Source organism: Trichechus manatus, unplaced genomic scaffold (genome assembly GCF_000243295.1).
Source record: "Trichechus manatus latirostris isolate Lorelei unplaced genomic scaffold, TriManLat1.0 scaffold00116, whole genome shotgun sequence".
Taxonomy (NCBI): domain Eukaryota; kingdom Metazoa; phylum Chordata; class Mammalia; order Sirenia; family Trichechidae; genus Trichechus; species Trichechus manatus.
The window spans coordinates 1,057,086-1,074,577 of record NW_004444052.1 but is presented as its reverse complement, the minus strand read 5'-3'; the positions used below and the strand labels follow the sequence as shown (position 1 = coordinate 1,074,577).

Here is a 17,492-nt window from a genome sequence, read left to right as displayed (position 1 = left end):
AGGGTCACTGAAAAAGAGGAAGACCCTCAACGAGATGGATTGACACAGTGGCTGCAACAATGGGCTCAAACATAGCAAAGATTGTGAGGATGGCGCAGGATCGGACAGTGTTTCGATCTGTTGCACACAGGGTCACTATGAGTCAAATCTGACCGATGGCACCTAACAACAACATAGCTTTGATAGCATCTTTTGAGAGTTGTTCTTTTAAATTTATTTTAATTTTTTATTGTTTATTTTACCTACTTAAAGCACTACAAAATATTCAAAATCCGGTGGCTGTCATAGTTTGACGTTAATGGTTTACTTTAGTAAGTTGTTTGATATGATAGCCTTGATTTTCTTACATGTTTAATTAAGCCCTGACAACAGCTACAGCTCAGAGCAGTGCCAAGTAAAAAACACAAAGATTCCATGAACCCATTTCTTTTTAAACTATGATTTTGAAGTCGTGCTTTTTCCCGGTCATTGGTTCTAGTCAGTTATAGCGCTCTAACTTTTCCCTGAAAGACTTGTTTTGCCAAAATGTGGTAACCTGAGCTTTTGAGATGGGAAAACAATTTCTCCTAAAAAGAAATGTTTTAAGAATAATCTTTCGTTCTCAACTACCTCAGAAGGAATATGGCTTCTAGTATTGGATCCCCCCATTAGAGTTAATTGTAACGTTTGATGGATTTAAAAGGGGGAAAAATTTGATTTCAAAATATTTTTAAAAATAATATATATATATTTTTTGTTGAAAACATACACAGCAGAACATACACCAATTCAACAATTTCTACGTGTACAATTCATGACATTGACTCTATTCTCCAAGTTGTGCAACCATTCTTTCCCAGTTTTTAAGAACTCTTTATCCACCATTAACATAAACTTCCTGCCTCCCAAGCCTCCTATCTAACCATTTGAATTGCTGTTGTCCATTTGATCCCATGTAGATACTTCTCTAAAAGAGTATAATGCTCAAGACAGAGACTGTTTACTAGTTATTGTTCAGTTTTATGAAGACTTCAGGGGATATGTTCGGTTTAAAGTTTAAAGATTATCTCAGGGCAATAGTTTCAGGTATTCAAACCACCTCAAGTGTTCCAGAAAGTCTGGATTCTATGAGGATTTGAAATTCTGTTCCACATGATTTCAAAATTTTTGTAAAAAGATTTAAACCCCTGTGAGCCTGGAATATTTTCTATACCTTGTCTTTCTTTAAAATTTGTTTGATTATGTCTTTTGATTTCATTTTTAGTAGTATTCTTAAGCGAAATAACCACAACTCTAGTTATCAGTTCTTTTCTGGATGGCAAGTAATATATGAAAATGACAGGAACAACATCAAAACCACTACCACTGATAAAACCTAGATTGTTACATTTAATGAAGCATTCTATATTCTATACTTTACCTTGCTTTAACATCTTCTTCAACAGTGATGAGTACTGCTAGGCAGTTAGTTCTAAATGTTTGGTTTTTCTTTTCTACAACTCTTAATATTACAATGTTCTGATAGAAGGGTTGGCAAACTATGGTCTATGGGCCAGATCTGCCTCCATCTTCATATAACCTTCTTCCCTTATGTCTCTATATCTCTGTGTGCCCTCTCATCTTCCTATAAGGACACCAATCATATTGGATTTAGGGCCCATCCTACTCCAGTATAACCTCATTTTAACTAATTATACTTGCTTAGACTCTATTACCAAAAAGGTCACATTCTGAGGTCCCAGGTGGACGTGAATTTTGTATGGTTTGTGAAATAAGAATAGTACTTGCATTATTAAATGGCTGTTACATAAGTACTTGTATAATATCTTCACTTTGGATACATCCTAAGGAAAAACCAATCACTAGGAAAGGACATGATGTTGGGTAAAGGAAAGGGCCAACAGAAGCGAAGGAAATCTTCAGTGAGATGGATTGACACAATAGCCGAAACAATACCAGCAGCCATGGAGGTGGCACAGAACCGGGCAACATTTTGTTCGGTCCCACATGCGGCCGCTGCGAGTTGGAACCAACTAGATGGTAACTAACAAAAACGACAACCACATAATCTCCTTGATTTTGCCTCTTGGCCCAGAAAGCCTGAAATATTTACTGTTTGGGACTTTACAGAGAAAATTTGCTGACCTCTGTTGTAATGAACTATCATTTTATGCTTGTAAACATTTTTTCCAAGTTCACATTAAGATTTGGTGTTGAGTTACTATAATTTGAGAATTCTCTAGGCGTGGGATAAAGAAAATGTCTAAACGGGTGACACTGGACAGTTCTGACTCTGCAGTCCTGGCTGTTGGGAGGTTAGCTGCTCATCCCTTCACCCTTTGTGTGCCCCGTGCAGGCCAACTTGGTGGTGCAGGAGAATCGCCATGTTGTGGCCATGCAGGACCTGCAGAAGGCCCAGGCTGAGCTGGACGACAAGCAAGCGGAGCTCGACGTGGTGCAGGCCGAGTATGAACAGGCCATAACTGAGAAGCAGGTAACTGTCCTGTGGCCTGGGAGGGCCACTGTAAGCTGTGCATTCTTTCTCTACTGTTTCTCTCCAAGGATTTGGCTTCCGGTGGTGATTCATTATGCGTAATACATACATAGCACCTAACCCTTCACTAAGCCCCGAAGTTAGATTTTAACAGACTCCAAGGGTCTTTGGTGAGATGTCAGGATGGTCAGCCAAGACTGGAGGCAGTTCTCGAAAATAATCTAGAACATCCTGAGTGTCTTTATTAATAGTGTTGATAAGGGCATCTTGTGTAAAAATTTTTTGATTGTGTTTTTTGAATCATGTCTTCTCACTTTATCTTATTTAATCTTTGAAACAACCTTTGAGGTAGGCAGGGTGGGTACTTTATTCTTATTTTAGAGAACAGAACTGAGGCTCCAAGAGGACAAGAGAAGGGCTCCTGGTCATAGGTCTGGTGAGTGGCATATTCTGGACTAGACCTTGGTCTTCTGATAGCTACTTCAGAACTCTTTGCAGGACCAATGTGACTGACCACATGACCATATTTCTGTGACAATGACTTTCTCAACCTGTGTGTATTTTGAAGCTTTGGAACCTTTCAGAATCTATTGAGTAACATACTTTTTTAACTTATATATACTAATTCCAGCTCTGTTGGAGAATCTCTCCTAGTAATCAAGGCAGATAGAGCTAATGTAGCGTAAGCTTCAGGGCTCCTCACTTTCACAGGCCTCGTGATACCTGGGGTTGCTGGGAGCCATAGAATGTTCTATGGGGAAGGGAAGCCAAAGTGAAATCAAAAAAGCATTTGAGTATAAACATTTAGGTAAAATGCCTAAAGAGATCTCAGAGGAAGGGGACCTGAATTTCTCAGTTACCTGGATTTTGTAGTAATACATATCCAAATACATATTTACTTTCCATTTTATATTTGTAATACTTTTTAATGCTTGTTTCTTAAAGTGGGCCCCCCAAATTATGTGTCTGGTTCCATAAAACCTGCCTGTGATAAATTCCATATTTGGTAAATAAGAGCTAGATTCATGCTATTCTTTCCTTGGTGATGGTATGGGATTCAATCCTCCCCTTTCTCAGCCTTAAACTGGCCCAAGTTCAGATACCCATATGTTAGTCTGTTCCCATGTAGCAGTCCCAGTAAGGGAGTTTAGATAACTATAACTATTCCAGTTTCACTATATGCACAATGTATGTTGATTGCTCTTAAAGATAAATCTCTTGAGAGCAAAATCTGAGCTTTTAGAAGTATTAAAGAAGTAATTACATAGTACTTATTTGAGTTTTTATATTATGCCCTATGGAATTCACTTATCATATTATAAAGAGAAAATCAGCAATGCAGTTTGAAAAAGTCTACACTATGAGGAAGGAGTGTTCATATCTGCCATTTTGAATAATCAGTTACAAGTGAACACGGAAAAATAATATTTTACTGCCTTTTAAAATTATGTTTAATTTTTAATATTTTTACATTAACTTATTCAATTAGCTTTTTTTTCTTTTGAGCATATACCCCTTTTTAGGTAAATAGTCATAGAATCAGTCACAAAAGAACTACTGCTGTCAATATATGTCTCTAACTTAAAAAAACTCAAGTTTTAAGAAATATCTTCCATTAAAAAAAAAAAATATTGACCTCTGTGCTCTTGAGCCCCAGGCTGCCAGCTTGCTGGTGTGAACTTCTCCCTTAGTCATTTGTGGTGCTCCTGCCCCCTCTGCAGAGCTCCATGAGGTCCAGGGGGCTTATGGGCCACCAGAAGGCAGGGAAGGGCCCCTGGTCTTCCATTCATCATGGTCGCCACCGATAAGCACATGGTCCTGTGAATCAGTGTATGTCTTGCTACTCATTGCACAGGCACAGAACCTTTGCTTGAGGTCCAGCCCTCCTAGGCACCTGGGAGAGTCTGTCACCTCTCTGGGGACTCTGTAACGGGCATTACTTATGGAACCTGATAAATTCTGCAACTCTCCCTAACTAGGCTGGGGAGAATCTACTTCTCCCTCTTGTACTCTCAGAATTTACTTCTGCCCCTTCCCCCTTATCATAGTCCCCCAAAGTTGCATGTTGTTGTTGTCGTGTGCAGTTGACTCGATTCTGACTCATCGCGATCCTATAGGACAGAGTAGAAGTGCCCCGTAGGGTTTCCTAGGCTATAATCTTTAAGGAAACAGATTGACACATCTTTCTGCGGAGCCGCTGGTGGATTTGAACCCCTGCAATGCCTAGGCTTTCAGAAAACAAAAACCGGGGAGACAGGGTCCTGGCCATTTTCTCATTGACTTGACCAGAAAAGAGGTGGGGAATTTAGAGAAAATGAATAAATATTAAAAATATCTTCTACATGAAAAGTTTGTTTCTGAGGTAGGCAGTAATGAATGATATGATTCATACTTTCCAACTGCCATCTGTTTTTCTGGGAGAAACAAACAAATATGGGGCATGCCTCTCAACTGAGCTTTTAGGTTTTCTGTACTAATTGTAGAGGGAAGAGAAGAAAAAGTACACTGGAACAAAAAGAAGATCGGAATAAGTATCTTGCTTTTGAAAGACACTCTATTGCGTTATTTTTACAAAAGCAATTTAGTTCATTATAGAAAATACGATTTGATTCCTATGTATTCCATCTGGTGAGGTCCACATGTATAGCTACCGTTTAGTTGTTGAAAAAAGGTGTTTGCAATCGAGAAAGAGACGATGGAGCAGCTCACTATCATTAGAACAAGGCCAGGGGCTGACTGCGAACAGACCGTCAATTGCTCATATGCAAGTTCAAGGCGAAACTGAAGAAAATTAGAGCAAGTCCACGAGAGCCAAAGTATGACCTTGAGTATATCCCACCTGAGTTTAGAGACCATCTCAGGAATAGATTTGATGCATTCAACACTAATGACTGAAGACCAGACACATTGTGGAATGACATCAGGGACATCATACCTGAAGAAAGCAAGAGGTCATTAAAAATACAGGAAAGAAAGAAGAGATCAAAATGGATGTCAGAAGAGACTCTGAATCTTGCTCTTGAACATCGAGTAACTAAAGCGAATAGAGGAAATGATAAAGTAAAAGAACTGAACAGAAGATTTCAAAGGGCGGCTTGAGAAGATAAAGTAGTATAATGAAATGTGCAAAGACCTAGAGTTAGAAAACCAAAAGGGGAGATGAGATGCTCAGCACTTCTCAAGCTGACAGAACTGAAGAAAATATTCAAGCCTCGAGTCGCAATATTGAAGTATTATAGGGGGAAAATATAGAACGAAGCAGGAAGCATCAAAAGCAGATGGAAAGAATACACAGAGTCACTGTACCAAAAAGAATTGGCTGACGTTCAGCCATTTCAGGAAGAGGATATGACCAAAAACCAAGGGTACTGAAGGAAGAGGTCCAAGCTGCACTGAAGACATTGGTGAAAAACAAGGCTCCAGGAATAGATGGAATACCAACTGAGATGTTTCAATGAATGGATGCAGTGCTAGAGGTGCTCACTTGTCTGTGTTAAGAAACTTGGAAGACAGCTAGCCTGGCCAAATGACTGGAAGAGACCCACGTTTGTGCCCATTCCAAGAAGAGCTGACCCAACAGAATGTGGAAATCATCGAACAATATCATTAGTATCACACACAAGTAAAATTATGCTGAAAATCATTCAAAAGTGGTTGTAGCAATACATTGACAGGAAACTTCCAGAAATTCAAGCTGGATTCAAAAGAGGATGTGAAACAAGGGATATCATTGCTGATGTCAGATGGATGCTGGCTGAAAGCAGAGAATACCAGAAAGATGTTTACCTGTGTTTTATTGATTATGCAAAGGCATTTGACTGTGTGGATCATAACAAATTATGGATAACATTGCAAAGAATGGGAATTCCGGAACACTTAATTGTTCTCATGCGGAAACTGTACATAGATCAAGAGGCAGTTGTTCAGACAAACAAGGGGATACTGTGTGATTTAAAGTCAGAAAAGGTGTGCATCAGGGTTGTATCCTTTCACCATGCTTATTCAATCTGTATGCTGAGCAAATAATCCAAGAAGCTGGACTATATGAAGAAGAACGAGGCATCAGGATTGGAGGAAAACTCATAAACAACCTGTGATATGCAGATAACACAACCTTGCTTGCTGAAAGTGAAGAGGACTTGAAGCACTTACTGATGAAGACCAAAGACCACAGTCTTCAGTATGGATTACACCTCAACATAAAGAAAACAAAAATCTCACAACTGGCCCAATAAGCAATATCAGGATAAACGGAGAAAAGACTGAAGTTGTCAAGGATTTCGTTTTACTTGGATCCACAATCAACAACCACAGAAGCAGCAGTCAAGAAATCAAAAGATGCATTGCACTGGGCAAATCTGCTGCAAAAGACTTCTTTAAAGTGTTGAGAAGCAAAGATTTCACTTGGAAGACTAAGGTGCGCTTGACCCAAGCCATGGTGTTTTCAGCCGCCTCATATGCATGCGGAAGTTGGACAATGCATAAGAAGGATTGACTACTTTGAATTACGGTGTTGGCAAAGAATATTGAATATACCGTGGACTGCCAGAAGAACAAACAAATCTATCTTGGAAGAAGTACAGCCAGAATGCTTCTTGAAAGTGAGGATGGCGAGAATTTGTCTCACATACTTTGAACATGTTATCAGCTGAGACCAGTCCCTGGAGAAGGACATCATGCTTGGTAAAGCAGAGAGTGGGCAAAAAAAAAGGAAGACCCTCAATGAGATGGATTGACACAGTGGCTGCAACAGTGGGCTCAAGCATAACAATGATTGTGAGGATGTCACAGGACCGGGCAGTGTTTCGTTCTGTTGTACACAGGGTCACTGTGAGTTGGAACCTACTCGATGGCAGCTAACAATAACAACATAGAGAATATATATAGGAAAACCTGGAGGTAACTTTTAATGATATTTTACTCTTTATCATTACATATCTGAACATGTACCTCTGTATACATACATTTAAAATAGAAAAGATGATTTAGTGCCTGTTGTTGTTTTTAGTCCTGTCAAGTTGATTCTGACTCTTGGTGACCCCATATGTGCAGAGTAGAACTGCTGCGCACGGTTTTCAAGGCTGTGACCTTTTGGAAGCAGATCATCAGACCCGTCTTCGAGACACTTCTGGGTGGGCTGGAAATGCCAACCTTTTGGCTAGTAGTCAAATGCTTAACTGTTTGTGCCACGTGGAGACTTCTTATTTAGTACATACTGTCTTAAATTGGAGCCCTGGTGGTGGCAGTGGTTAAGTGATAAGGCTGCTAACCAAAAGGTCGGCAGTTCAAATCCACCAGCGGCTCCTTGGAAATGACTTGACAGCAATGCGTTTGGGCTTTTTTTAGGTCTTAGAAATATATGAGTTGGAATCAACTCAACAGCAGCAGATTTGGTCTTATAAATTGGATTTTTAACTTAATGATATATCATGATCTTCTTTTTGGTTATAGAAATTTTTACAAGGTAATTTTTTAATGGCTTCCAAGTATTTTTGTTAACTGATATATCATAATTAAACAATCCTCTATTGTTACACACTTGTTAGTATATGTGTGTGTGTATTGAAAAAATCCGTTGCTGTCGAGTGAACTCTGACTCATAGCGACCCTGTAGGACAAACTAGAACTGCCCCATAGGGTTTCCAAGGAGCAGCTGGTGGATTTGAACTGTTGACCTTTTGGTTAGCAGCTGAGCTCTTAACCACTGCACCCCCAAGGCGCCTATATATATATATATATACATACACATATATGTATCTGTTATAAATCAAGTTACAGTGGTAACTAGTTGTGTAGCTAAATCTTTAGTTTTTCCTAAGTAGAATTAGCAGTTGTCTCCCAAACATAGAGAAACAGAACCTTTTGTTTTTCAGAACTGAGCACTGATTGGCAAGTCAGTGGAATCCTGAGTTAAAAGTCTTTTATTGATGTGAGGTGCACCAGTGAGCAGCAACCTGTTGAGTCAAACATGGCTGACATTTGTGTAGGAGCCTAAGAGCACCACCATCTAAAGATAATCTAATGTTTCACTTAAAGCAGAAGGGGCTGTGGCGATAGATGAAACAATAATGATACCAAACTTTAATTTGAGATATATCCCTAACTTTTTACTTACCAGTTGCCATTGAGTTGACCACGACTCATGGCGACCCACATGTGTCAGAACAGAACTGTGCTCCATAGGGTTTTCAATGATTGTGATTGTACAGAAGTGGATCACCACACCCTTCTTCCAAGGTACCTAATGGTGGACTCCAACCTTTTGGTTAATAGCCAAGTGCATTATTTATTTGTGCCATCCAGAGATGCCTTACTTTTAACTAGCAATATATATTTCTTTACATTTTCTGTGATATCTGATATTAGCTTGTATGCTTCTATTTTATTCTATTTCCAGAAAAAAAATAAATGATGCAGATTTCCATTTTCCTCCAGTTATTAACACCTGGGGATGGTCTGATCAATGGGCTCAAGGCCCCATCTGGATGAATCCTTCCAAGTTCCTTGGAGAGGACTTAAGATATAGGATTGGGCTGACATGAATCCCACTGCAGTTAAATCTTCCTATGGAATAAATGGCTTATGTGTCCATTAAGGCAGATGGTATAAAATGTTTTAAAATTATATTTTTGAGTCAGAAGTTATATTTATCTCAACAGTTTTCTTCTAATTACGATCTTTTCTAGACCTTACTTGAAGATGCAGAACGGTGTAGACATAAGATGCAGACAGCGTCCACCCTGATCAGTGGCTTGGCAGGTGAAAAGGAAAGATGGACAGAGCAAAGTAAAGAGTTTGCTGTACAAACTAAAAGACTTGTGGGTATGTAAATTCCTTTCTTAATGTGATTATGTGTTGACTAAGTTTATGTGTTCAAGTTAGCAAATTTTAACTCTAATCAGAATAAAATCCACCACTCGATTATTTCAAATTCTTGTGTGTGTATGTCCAACCATTTTAGAGGGATAGATGTTGGTCTGTCATCTATGGTATCCTTATGAGATGTATTAATGACCTTTTAAGTCTCTACTTATCAGGTCACTTTTGTATTCTCCTGTGAGTGCATGGACGTATTGATCAAGACCAGTTTGAATGTAGCCTCTGTCTTCTGAATTATGGCGTCTCTTAAACTAAAAGGCTATCCTCTCATTTCCTACAAAAGTCAAAGTAATCCAGTGCTTGACTACTATCAGCTATTGCTTGGTAGAGCCTTTGGATCCTTGTTAACGATGAACCAAACCACCACTTATTCACTAAGGCCCAGCAGCTTGTGGTTACAGTTTGATTTGTGGAATTTAGTTCATAAGAATGGTTCTCTTTTTTCTCCTCATTTTAAATATTTTGCCCAATTGCAAGGGTGATCATGAAGTGTTTCAGTGATATTTTGTTTTCCCTTTTAGGGGATGTATTGTTGGCTACGGCTTTTTTATCTTATTCTGGTCCATTTAACCAAGAATTTCGCCATCTCTTGCTAAATGACTGGCAGAAGGAGATGAAAGCCCGGAAAATTCCATTTGGGAGCAATCTAAATCTCACCGAGATGTTGATTGATGCTCCTACTATTAGTGAGTGGAACCTCCAAGGTCTGCCAAATGATGACCTATCCATTCAGAATGGAATTATTGTCACAAAGGCATCTCGCTATCCTTTGTTAATTGATCCACAGACTCAAGGCAAGATCTGGATTAAAAACAAAGAAAACCGAAATGAACTCCAGGTAATGTGTATTTAAGTATATTTATGTTACTGGTCAACTTTTATTGACCTAAATCAACAGGAATAACAGAATAAGGAAAGATTTGACAGTATTAGAGGTGATTTTTAATCCTAGATAGAGCAGTAACAGAGGCCTAAAATCGAATAATCTTTTTTAGAAATTGCTTTATTTGTATTTGTGTTGATGTCTACTAATGCCATCTTTCAGTGGTTGCAGACCCTGTGTGGGTAGGATTGAAGGCTGTCTTTGATAACCAGAGCAGAGTATAGCTGTCTCGCACTAAGTGTGCAGCCCTAGTGGCACAACAGTTAAGCATTTCTCACCGAAAGGTTGGCGGTTCAAACCTACTCGGTGACTCTGTGGGAGAAAAGGCCCGGTGATCTGCTTCTGTAAAGATTACAGCCTAGAAAACCCTATGGGGCAGTTCTACTCTGAATCTGAATCGACTTGATGGCACATAACAACAACAACAGTGTGCAGCACTTTATTTGTCACAGAAGTGGTGGTGGTGAGGAAACAGCTGTGTTGACACACGAGGCCTATACATGCTTCCCAGAAAAAGGGAATTAAGATCTGTTAAAGGAAAGGAGGAGCCCTAGGTTGGCAGTTTGAATCCACCAGCTGCTCCTTGGAAACCCTATGGGGCAGTTCTACTCCTCTGTCCTGTAGGGTTGTTATGAGTCGGAATCGACTCGCCGGCAATGGTTTTTTTTTTTTTTTTGGTTGAAAGGAAAAGATGGAAAACGTTTAAGCTTTCTGTACCATTTCACCAAGAATGGGCTCCAAAGCCAAGGATCCCTAAAAAGCAATGCATTTGGTAGCAGTTATCCCTGTGCCTTGCATCATGATTCTGTAGCCTATCAAGAGCAACCTTGTGATCATGTTTCTAGACCACATCTCTAAATCACAAGTACTTCAGAAACCACCTGGAGGACAGTCTTTCTCTTGGAAGGCCCTTGCTTATTGAAGATGTTGGGGAGGAACTAGATCCAGCCTTGGATAATGTTTTGGAAAGAAACTTCATTAAAACTGGGTCCACCTTTAAGGTAGATTAAACCAGTTGATAGTGTGTTATAAGAATTACCCTTCCCCTTTTCCTCCCTCCCTCTCCCCTCTCTCCCTCTTCCTTTGCTCCTTTCTTTCTTTTTTCTTCTTCTATCCTGGCAGATTGAAGCCCTGTGAATGCTTATTGATCTTTTATTTCTTAGAACGCATACAAATTTAAAGCATTAATTGTTTAAACAAATTGTTTGAAGCAATACTTGATCCTGTTTAAAAAATGGCACAGTAAGGTTTATCTGTGTTTTATTCCTTTCTCATTTCCTTTTCGTAAAAAAGGTGAAAGTTGGTGACAAGGAAGTAGACGTTATGGATGGCTTTAGACTCTACATCACCACCAAGCTGCCCAATCCAGCCTACACCCCTGAAATTAGTGCCCGTACCTCTATCATTGACTTCACTGTCACCATGAGAGGTCTAGAAGATCAGTTACTTGGGAGGGTCATTCTCACAGAGAAGCAGGTGAGTGAAGTATGGCCCGCTACCACCTTGGCTGGGTTGGGTGAAATTTTTTTTTTTTTTGGTAAGAATTTAGATAACACATTTTCCAATTCAGTATTTTTCAGGTAAGATCAATTACATCAATCATGTTGTATGACCATCACCAATATCCTTTGCCAAAATCTTCCATCCCCATAAACAAAAACTCAATGCTTCCAGAACCATAATCCCCCCTCCACCATTTTTTTTACTGAGGGAAATAATATTATAAAATTTGTAATGGGATTGAGTTTCCCCCTTTTTATTCCTTATATGTCTTCTATTAAAAATTCCCAGTGTTTTCTCTTTCCATAAAGAAAATTATTAACCAATTATCTACCTACATAGGTGTCATGCATGTCTCATAAAAGACAAATCTCATCATTTATTTCTATATAGACTGACGTAACTATGAGAATTTCAGTCTCCTTTACAGCATCATTATTATGGTCTCATATTGCATTATTTTTCTGCAGAGTGTATTCCATTGTGAATTCTATCTACCTGTTGACTTGTAACTTTCTGCTCCACATCTAGGTTTTTCTTTCATTTGATTTATTGTAGCAAAGCTTTTGGAATATAAATTTAAAACTTTGGTCTCAGCAAACAACATTATAAATTCTGATTTCTTATTTAAAGAGAGCTCTATGTGTTCTCTGAAGGGGTCTGATGTGAGAAGTTTGTGACATTGGAGTTTCATTGTGAACTTCCTGGAAGTTCCTAGCTTAATTATGTTAAACTGGGTGTGCTCAAGAAGGTAGAAGCTTAACTCTGTATCTTTTTCTCTACTTTTATTTAATTGGATAACTTATTGCTCTATGAAAAATGGCTGAGAATTTATAAACTTGCCTCTTCTGAGTCAGCATTTTCCCTAGGGAACCTGTGAGTCTTAAGCAAAAAAATCTAGAAGATTTTAATGGGAGTGCTTTGGTGAAACTGCATGAACTCTTCAAGTTGCTATTGATTTTCTCCTGGGTTCAGTAGCAATGAGGAGTTTAGTTAGCTTTATGGCCCCTTCTACACTGACCTGAAGATTTATTTAGATTAAAACTATTGGCAAATCTGCCTCTCCTATAATTTTTACCTTGTCTGTGTATTGTATCACACTCGATCTTCTGAGCCCTTCCACGTGTCGATCTCATCCACCCTTCCTTTCTCTTCTTCCCTTTTTTATTATTCTTCTTTCATTAATTGTAATTCATAGCACGTGACTCATAGGGTCGTAAAGTTGCAAGTTAGATTAAGAGTACTTAATCCAACTTCATAAATTCCCATGGCTTACTGACCTATGGCAGGAGGCAATGCCAGAATTCCTACCACAGACAAGCAGTGGAGGGAAAAACTGCCTTGAAAATATATACTTGTTTATCTTTTGAGTCCGGAGTTAAGTCTCCATAAAGGTTTTTGAGGAAGTTTACCAGTTGCTGTCGAGTCGACTCCAACTCATGGTGACGCCAAGTGTGTCAGGTTAGAACTGTGCTCCGTAGGGTTCCCAGTGGCTGATTTTTCAGAAGTAGATCAACAGGTCTTCTGAGGTGCCTCTTGGCGAAGTTTCACATTGCCATCTCATGACTTTGGAGTCCCTGGTGGTGCAAACGGTTAATGAATCAACTACTAACTGAAAGGTTGGCCATTTGAATCCACCTAGAAGTGCCACAGAGGAAAGGCCTGGTGATCTGCTTCCAAAAGGTCACAGCCTTAAAAAACCTACTCTGTAACACATGGGTCGCTATGACTTGGAATCGACTAGACAACAGTTGGTACTGTAGTAGTTCAGGTTGCTTGCCTAACTTTTTGGAAAATTGCATCTCACACAATTGGATATTATTTCCACTGTTGTCACGTGCTGTCAAGTCGGTTCCGACTCATAGCGACCCTGTGTACAACAGAATGAAACACTACGTGGTCCTCCACTGTTTCAACCAGCAAGTTTAAAATAAAAATTCAAAACAACGACAGAGATCTTTTAAACTAGAAACGAAACAGAAGTAAACTTTATTTGATCAGAGACAAATATATTTGTTTCCAAATATATTTCGTCTTCCAAATAAGCTTAAATATAATCACAAAAATCATGTGAAAAATGATTTGATTTTGGAAAGGAACACAGACAGTAATGGGAATATTGGTAACATTTTTAGCAAATTTCACTGTCGCTAATTCTTCTTTTCTCATTAGTTCTCCTCCTCCTTTTTTGATGCTGGTATTTTTTGTTGTCAAATATGATGAAGTAGAGAAGCTTGAGAGCAGCCATGTAGGTTAACTTTTTCAAGAATGCCCAAATAATAGTTGTTCATTAAGGAAGAAAATATATTTATACAAATAAACAGGAATTGGAGAAAGAAAGAACTCATCTTATGGAAGACGTGACTGCCAACAAAAGAAAGATGAAGGAACTAGAAGATAATTTGCTTTACCGTCTGACGAGTACTCAGGGGTCCCTGGTGGAGGACGAGAGTCTCATTATTGTGCTAAGTAACACGAAAAAGACAGCCGAGGAGGTTACACAGAAACTGGAGATTTCTGCCGAGACAGAAATTCAGATTAACTCTGCCCGGGAGGAATACAGACCTGGTGAGTTTGGAAGTGAAAGACAAATGTCACAGGAAAATGAATTGAGAAAGAGAAATGAGAATTAGAGAAAATGAATGAAGTAAGGAAGTGATACAAATGACTGTGCAAAGCGAAGGCTGTTTAGGTTTTGTGACATTTCTTCTGGGACATGTTCAGTGAAACTGAGTTGAAAACATTTTACAATGGTTTAAAATATTTAAATGCTTATGATTCATGTTAGTTTGGCAACTCCTTTAAGCTTCTCATAAACTTGTATTTTTAAAAATTGTGGTACGTATACATGTAACACTACATTTGCCATTTCAACATTCTTCACATGTACAGTTCAGTGACATTAATTATGTTCATCATGTTGTTCAACCATCGCCATTATGGGTGTCCAATTTTTCCATCACCCTTAACAGAAGCTCAGTATCCCCTAAGCAGTGAGTCCGCCTTTTCTCCACCCTCCTGCCTGCCCCTGATAACTATTAATAAACTTTGGTTTCGATACAGTTGCCTATTCTAGATTTCCTGTAAGTGGGATCATACAAAATACGTCCTTTTCTGACTCATGTCTCGTTCGGCATAAGTTGTTCAAGGTACATTCATGCTGTAGCATGTATTGAGAATGAACTTATTTTTAAGTTAGAAAGTACAGAAGGAGGATTTTGTTTTTCTAGCATCTGACTACGTGAACATTAGTGAAATGAAAATTAGTGAAATCTGAGGATTAGCAAGACAGTTGTGGGCTGCTCCCTAGATGCTTATTGGTTGGTAACAATAAGCCAGTATTTTGTGAATAGTCTGTGTATCAAGAAGGTGGATCTCTGGTCTCATGGGACTATTCAGCCTTAGCCACCAATTGCAAATCAATGTTGTTCATTGGTTAGTAAAGGAACCTACTAAAGAAATTCAGTTGGCTACTTTCTAGTAATTTATCATTTCTCCTGGAAAAATGATCCAAACAATATCATCTACTAATGGAGAGTCAGGAGCATCATCTTTGGGATGACTTGTTTTGCAAATTTGAGGGCAAGTTTCAGCACTGCTTCTTCATAGGGCTTAAGCATGAGGTCCTAAAATGACTCTACCACTGGCTGGGTGTTAAACAATAAACCTTTTAAATATCTTTGATTGTCTTTTTTCTACTTATGAAAATGCATAGTAAAGTATATTGCTAAGGGTTCTAGGGATTCTAAAATGGGAAGTATAATTCGATAAACAGAAATAGCAGACTACATACAGAAAGCTGAGAAATAAGAATTAGATTTAGGATGTACAATCAAAAACCTCATGGGATTTGGTTTTTTGGTTTGGAGGTTTAGGGTCATGGTTTCATGGGACATCCCAGTTAATTGGCCTAATAACATTAATAATAATATCGCTGTCAGTGATAGGATGATATCCATATGCCTACAAGGAAGTCCAGTTAATGTTATTCAAATTTACACACTGAAAACTAAGACCAAAGATGAAGAAATTCACGATTTTTACCAGATGCTGCAGTCTGAAATTGATCAAACATGCAATCAAGGTGCATTGATAATTACTAGGTGAATGGAATGCAAAAGTTGGAAACAAAGAAGGTCGGTAGTTGGAAACTATGGCCATGGTGATAGAAATGATGCTAGAGATCACGATAGAATTTTACAAGACCATTGACTTCTTCATTGCAGATACCTTTTTTCAACAATGTAAATGGTGAGTATACACGTGGACTTTGCCACATGAATACACAGGAATCAAATCGACTACATCTTTGGAAAAAAACGATGGAAAACTCAATTATCATCAGTTGGAACAACATCAGGGACCAGCTGTGGAGCAGACCATCAATTGCTCACATGCAAGTTCAAGTTGAAGCTGAAAAAAATTAAAACAAGTCCAACAGAGCCAAAGTATGACCTTGAGTATATTCCACCTGAATTTAGAGACCATCTTAAGAATAGATTTGACCCATTGAGCACTAATGATTGAAGACCAGAAAAGTTATGGAATGACATCAAGGACATAAAACATGAAGAAAGCAAGAGGTCATTGAAAAGACAGGAAAAAAAGAAAAGACCAAAATGGATGTTAGAAGAGACTCTGAAACTTGTTCTTGAATGTAGAGTAGCTAAAGTGAGTGGAAGAAATGATGAAGTAAAACACCTGAACAGAAGATTTCAAAGAGCGGCTTGAGAAGACAAAGGAAAATATAATGAAATGTGCAAAGACCTGGAGTTAGAAGACGAAAAGGGAAGAACATGCTGGCATTTCTCAAGCTGAAAGAACTGAAGAAAAAATTCAAGCCTCGAGTTGCAATATTGAAGGATTCTATGGGGGAAAATATTAAAGATGCAGGAAACATCAAAAGAAGATGGAAGGAATACATAGAGTCACTCTAACAAAAAGAATTGGTCAATGCTCAATCGTTTTAGGAGGTAGCATATGATCTAGAACCAATGGCACTGAAGGAAGAGGTCCAAGTTGCACTGAAGGCACTGGTGAGAAACAAGACTTCAGGAATTGACAGAATACCAATTGAGATGTTTCAACAAATGGAGGCAGCACTGGAGGTGCTTTCTTGTCCATGTCAAGAAATTTGGAAGACAGTTACCTGGCCAACCAACAGGAAGGCATCCATATTTGTACCCATTCCAAAGAAAGGTGATGCAACAGAATGTGGAATTACCCAACAATATCATTAATATCACAGACAAGTATAATTTTGCTGAAGATCATTCAAAAGTGGTTGTAGCAGTACATCAACAGAGAACTGCCAAAAATTCAAGCTGGATTCAGAAGAGGACATGGAACAAGGGATATCATTGCTGATGTCAGATGGATCCTGGCAGAAAGCAGAGAACACCAGAAAGATGTTGTCTTAGGCTGGGTTCTCTAGAGAAGCAAAACCAGTAAAGTGTATAAATATATGTATATAGAGAGATTATATCAAGGAAATAGCTCATGCGATTGTAGAGGCTAGAATGTCCCAAGTCCGTGGATCAGGGTAGAGGCCTCTCCCAAGTCACACAGCTGCAGAAGCTGGCAAGCCCAAGATCGGAATGTCAGAGAGCAGAGCTGCCACCCACAGGCTGTGCAGATCGACGAATCCCAGGTTCGGCCGATAAGCTGACAGCTCAAGTCCCAAGAATGGAAGATGAGACGACAGGAAGCAGCCGCAGGATCCAGAGAGAGCAAAAAGCCAGAACGTCTGCTTATATA

General features: G+C 38.9%; 1 protein-coding gene across 1 annotated transcript in view; it reads left to right on the top strand.

Moving 5' to 3' along the window:
* DNAH5 (dynein axonemal heavy chain 5) overlaps nt 1–17,492 on the top strand; it is a 251,935-nt gene that overhangs the window by 185,095 nt on the left and 49,348 nt on the right. The window contains exons 61-66 of the mRNA XM_012557737.1: nt 2,336–2,473; nt 9,160–9,295; nt 9,874–10,190; nt 11,081–11,236; nt 11,529–11,711; nt 14,060–14,303. Coding sequence (XP_012413191.1) covers nt 2,336–2,473; nt 9,160–9,295; nt 9,874–10,190; nt 11,081–11,236; nt 11,529–11,711; nt 14,060–14,303 — 1,174 coding nt within the window. The remainder of the gene's footprint in view (nt 1–2,335; nt 2,474–9,159; nt 9,296–9,873; nt 10,191–11,080; nt 11,237–11,528; nt 11,712–14,059; nt 14,304–17,492) is intronic.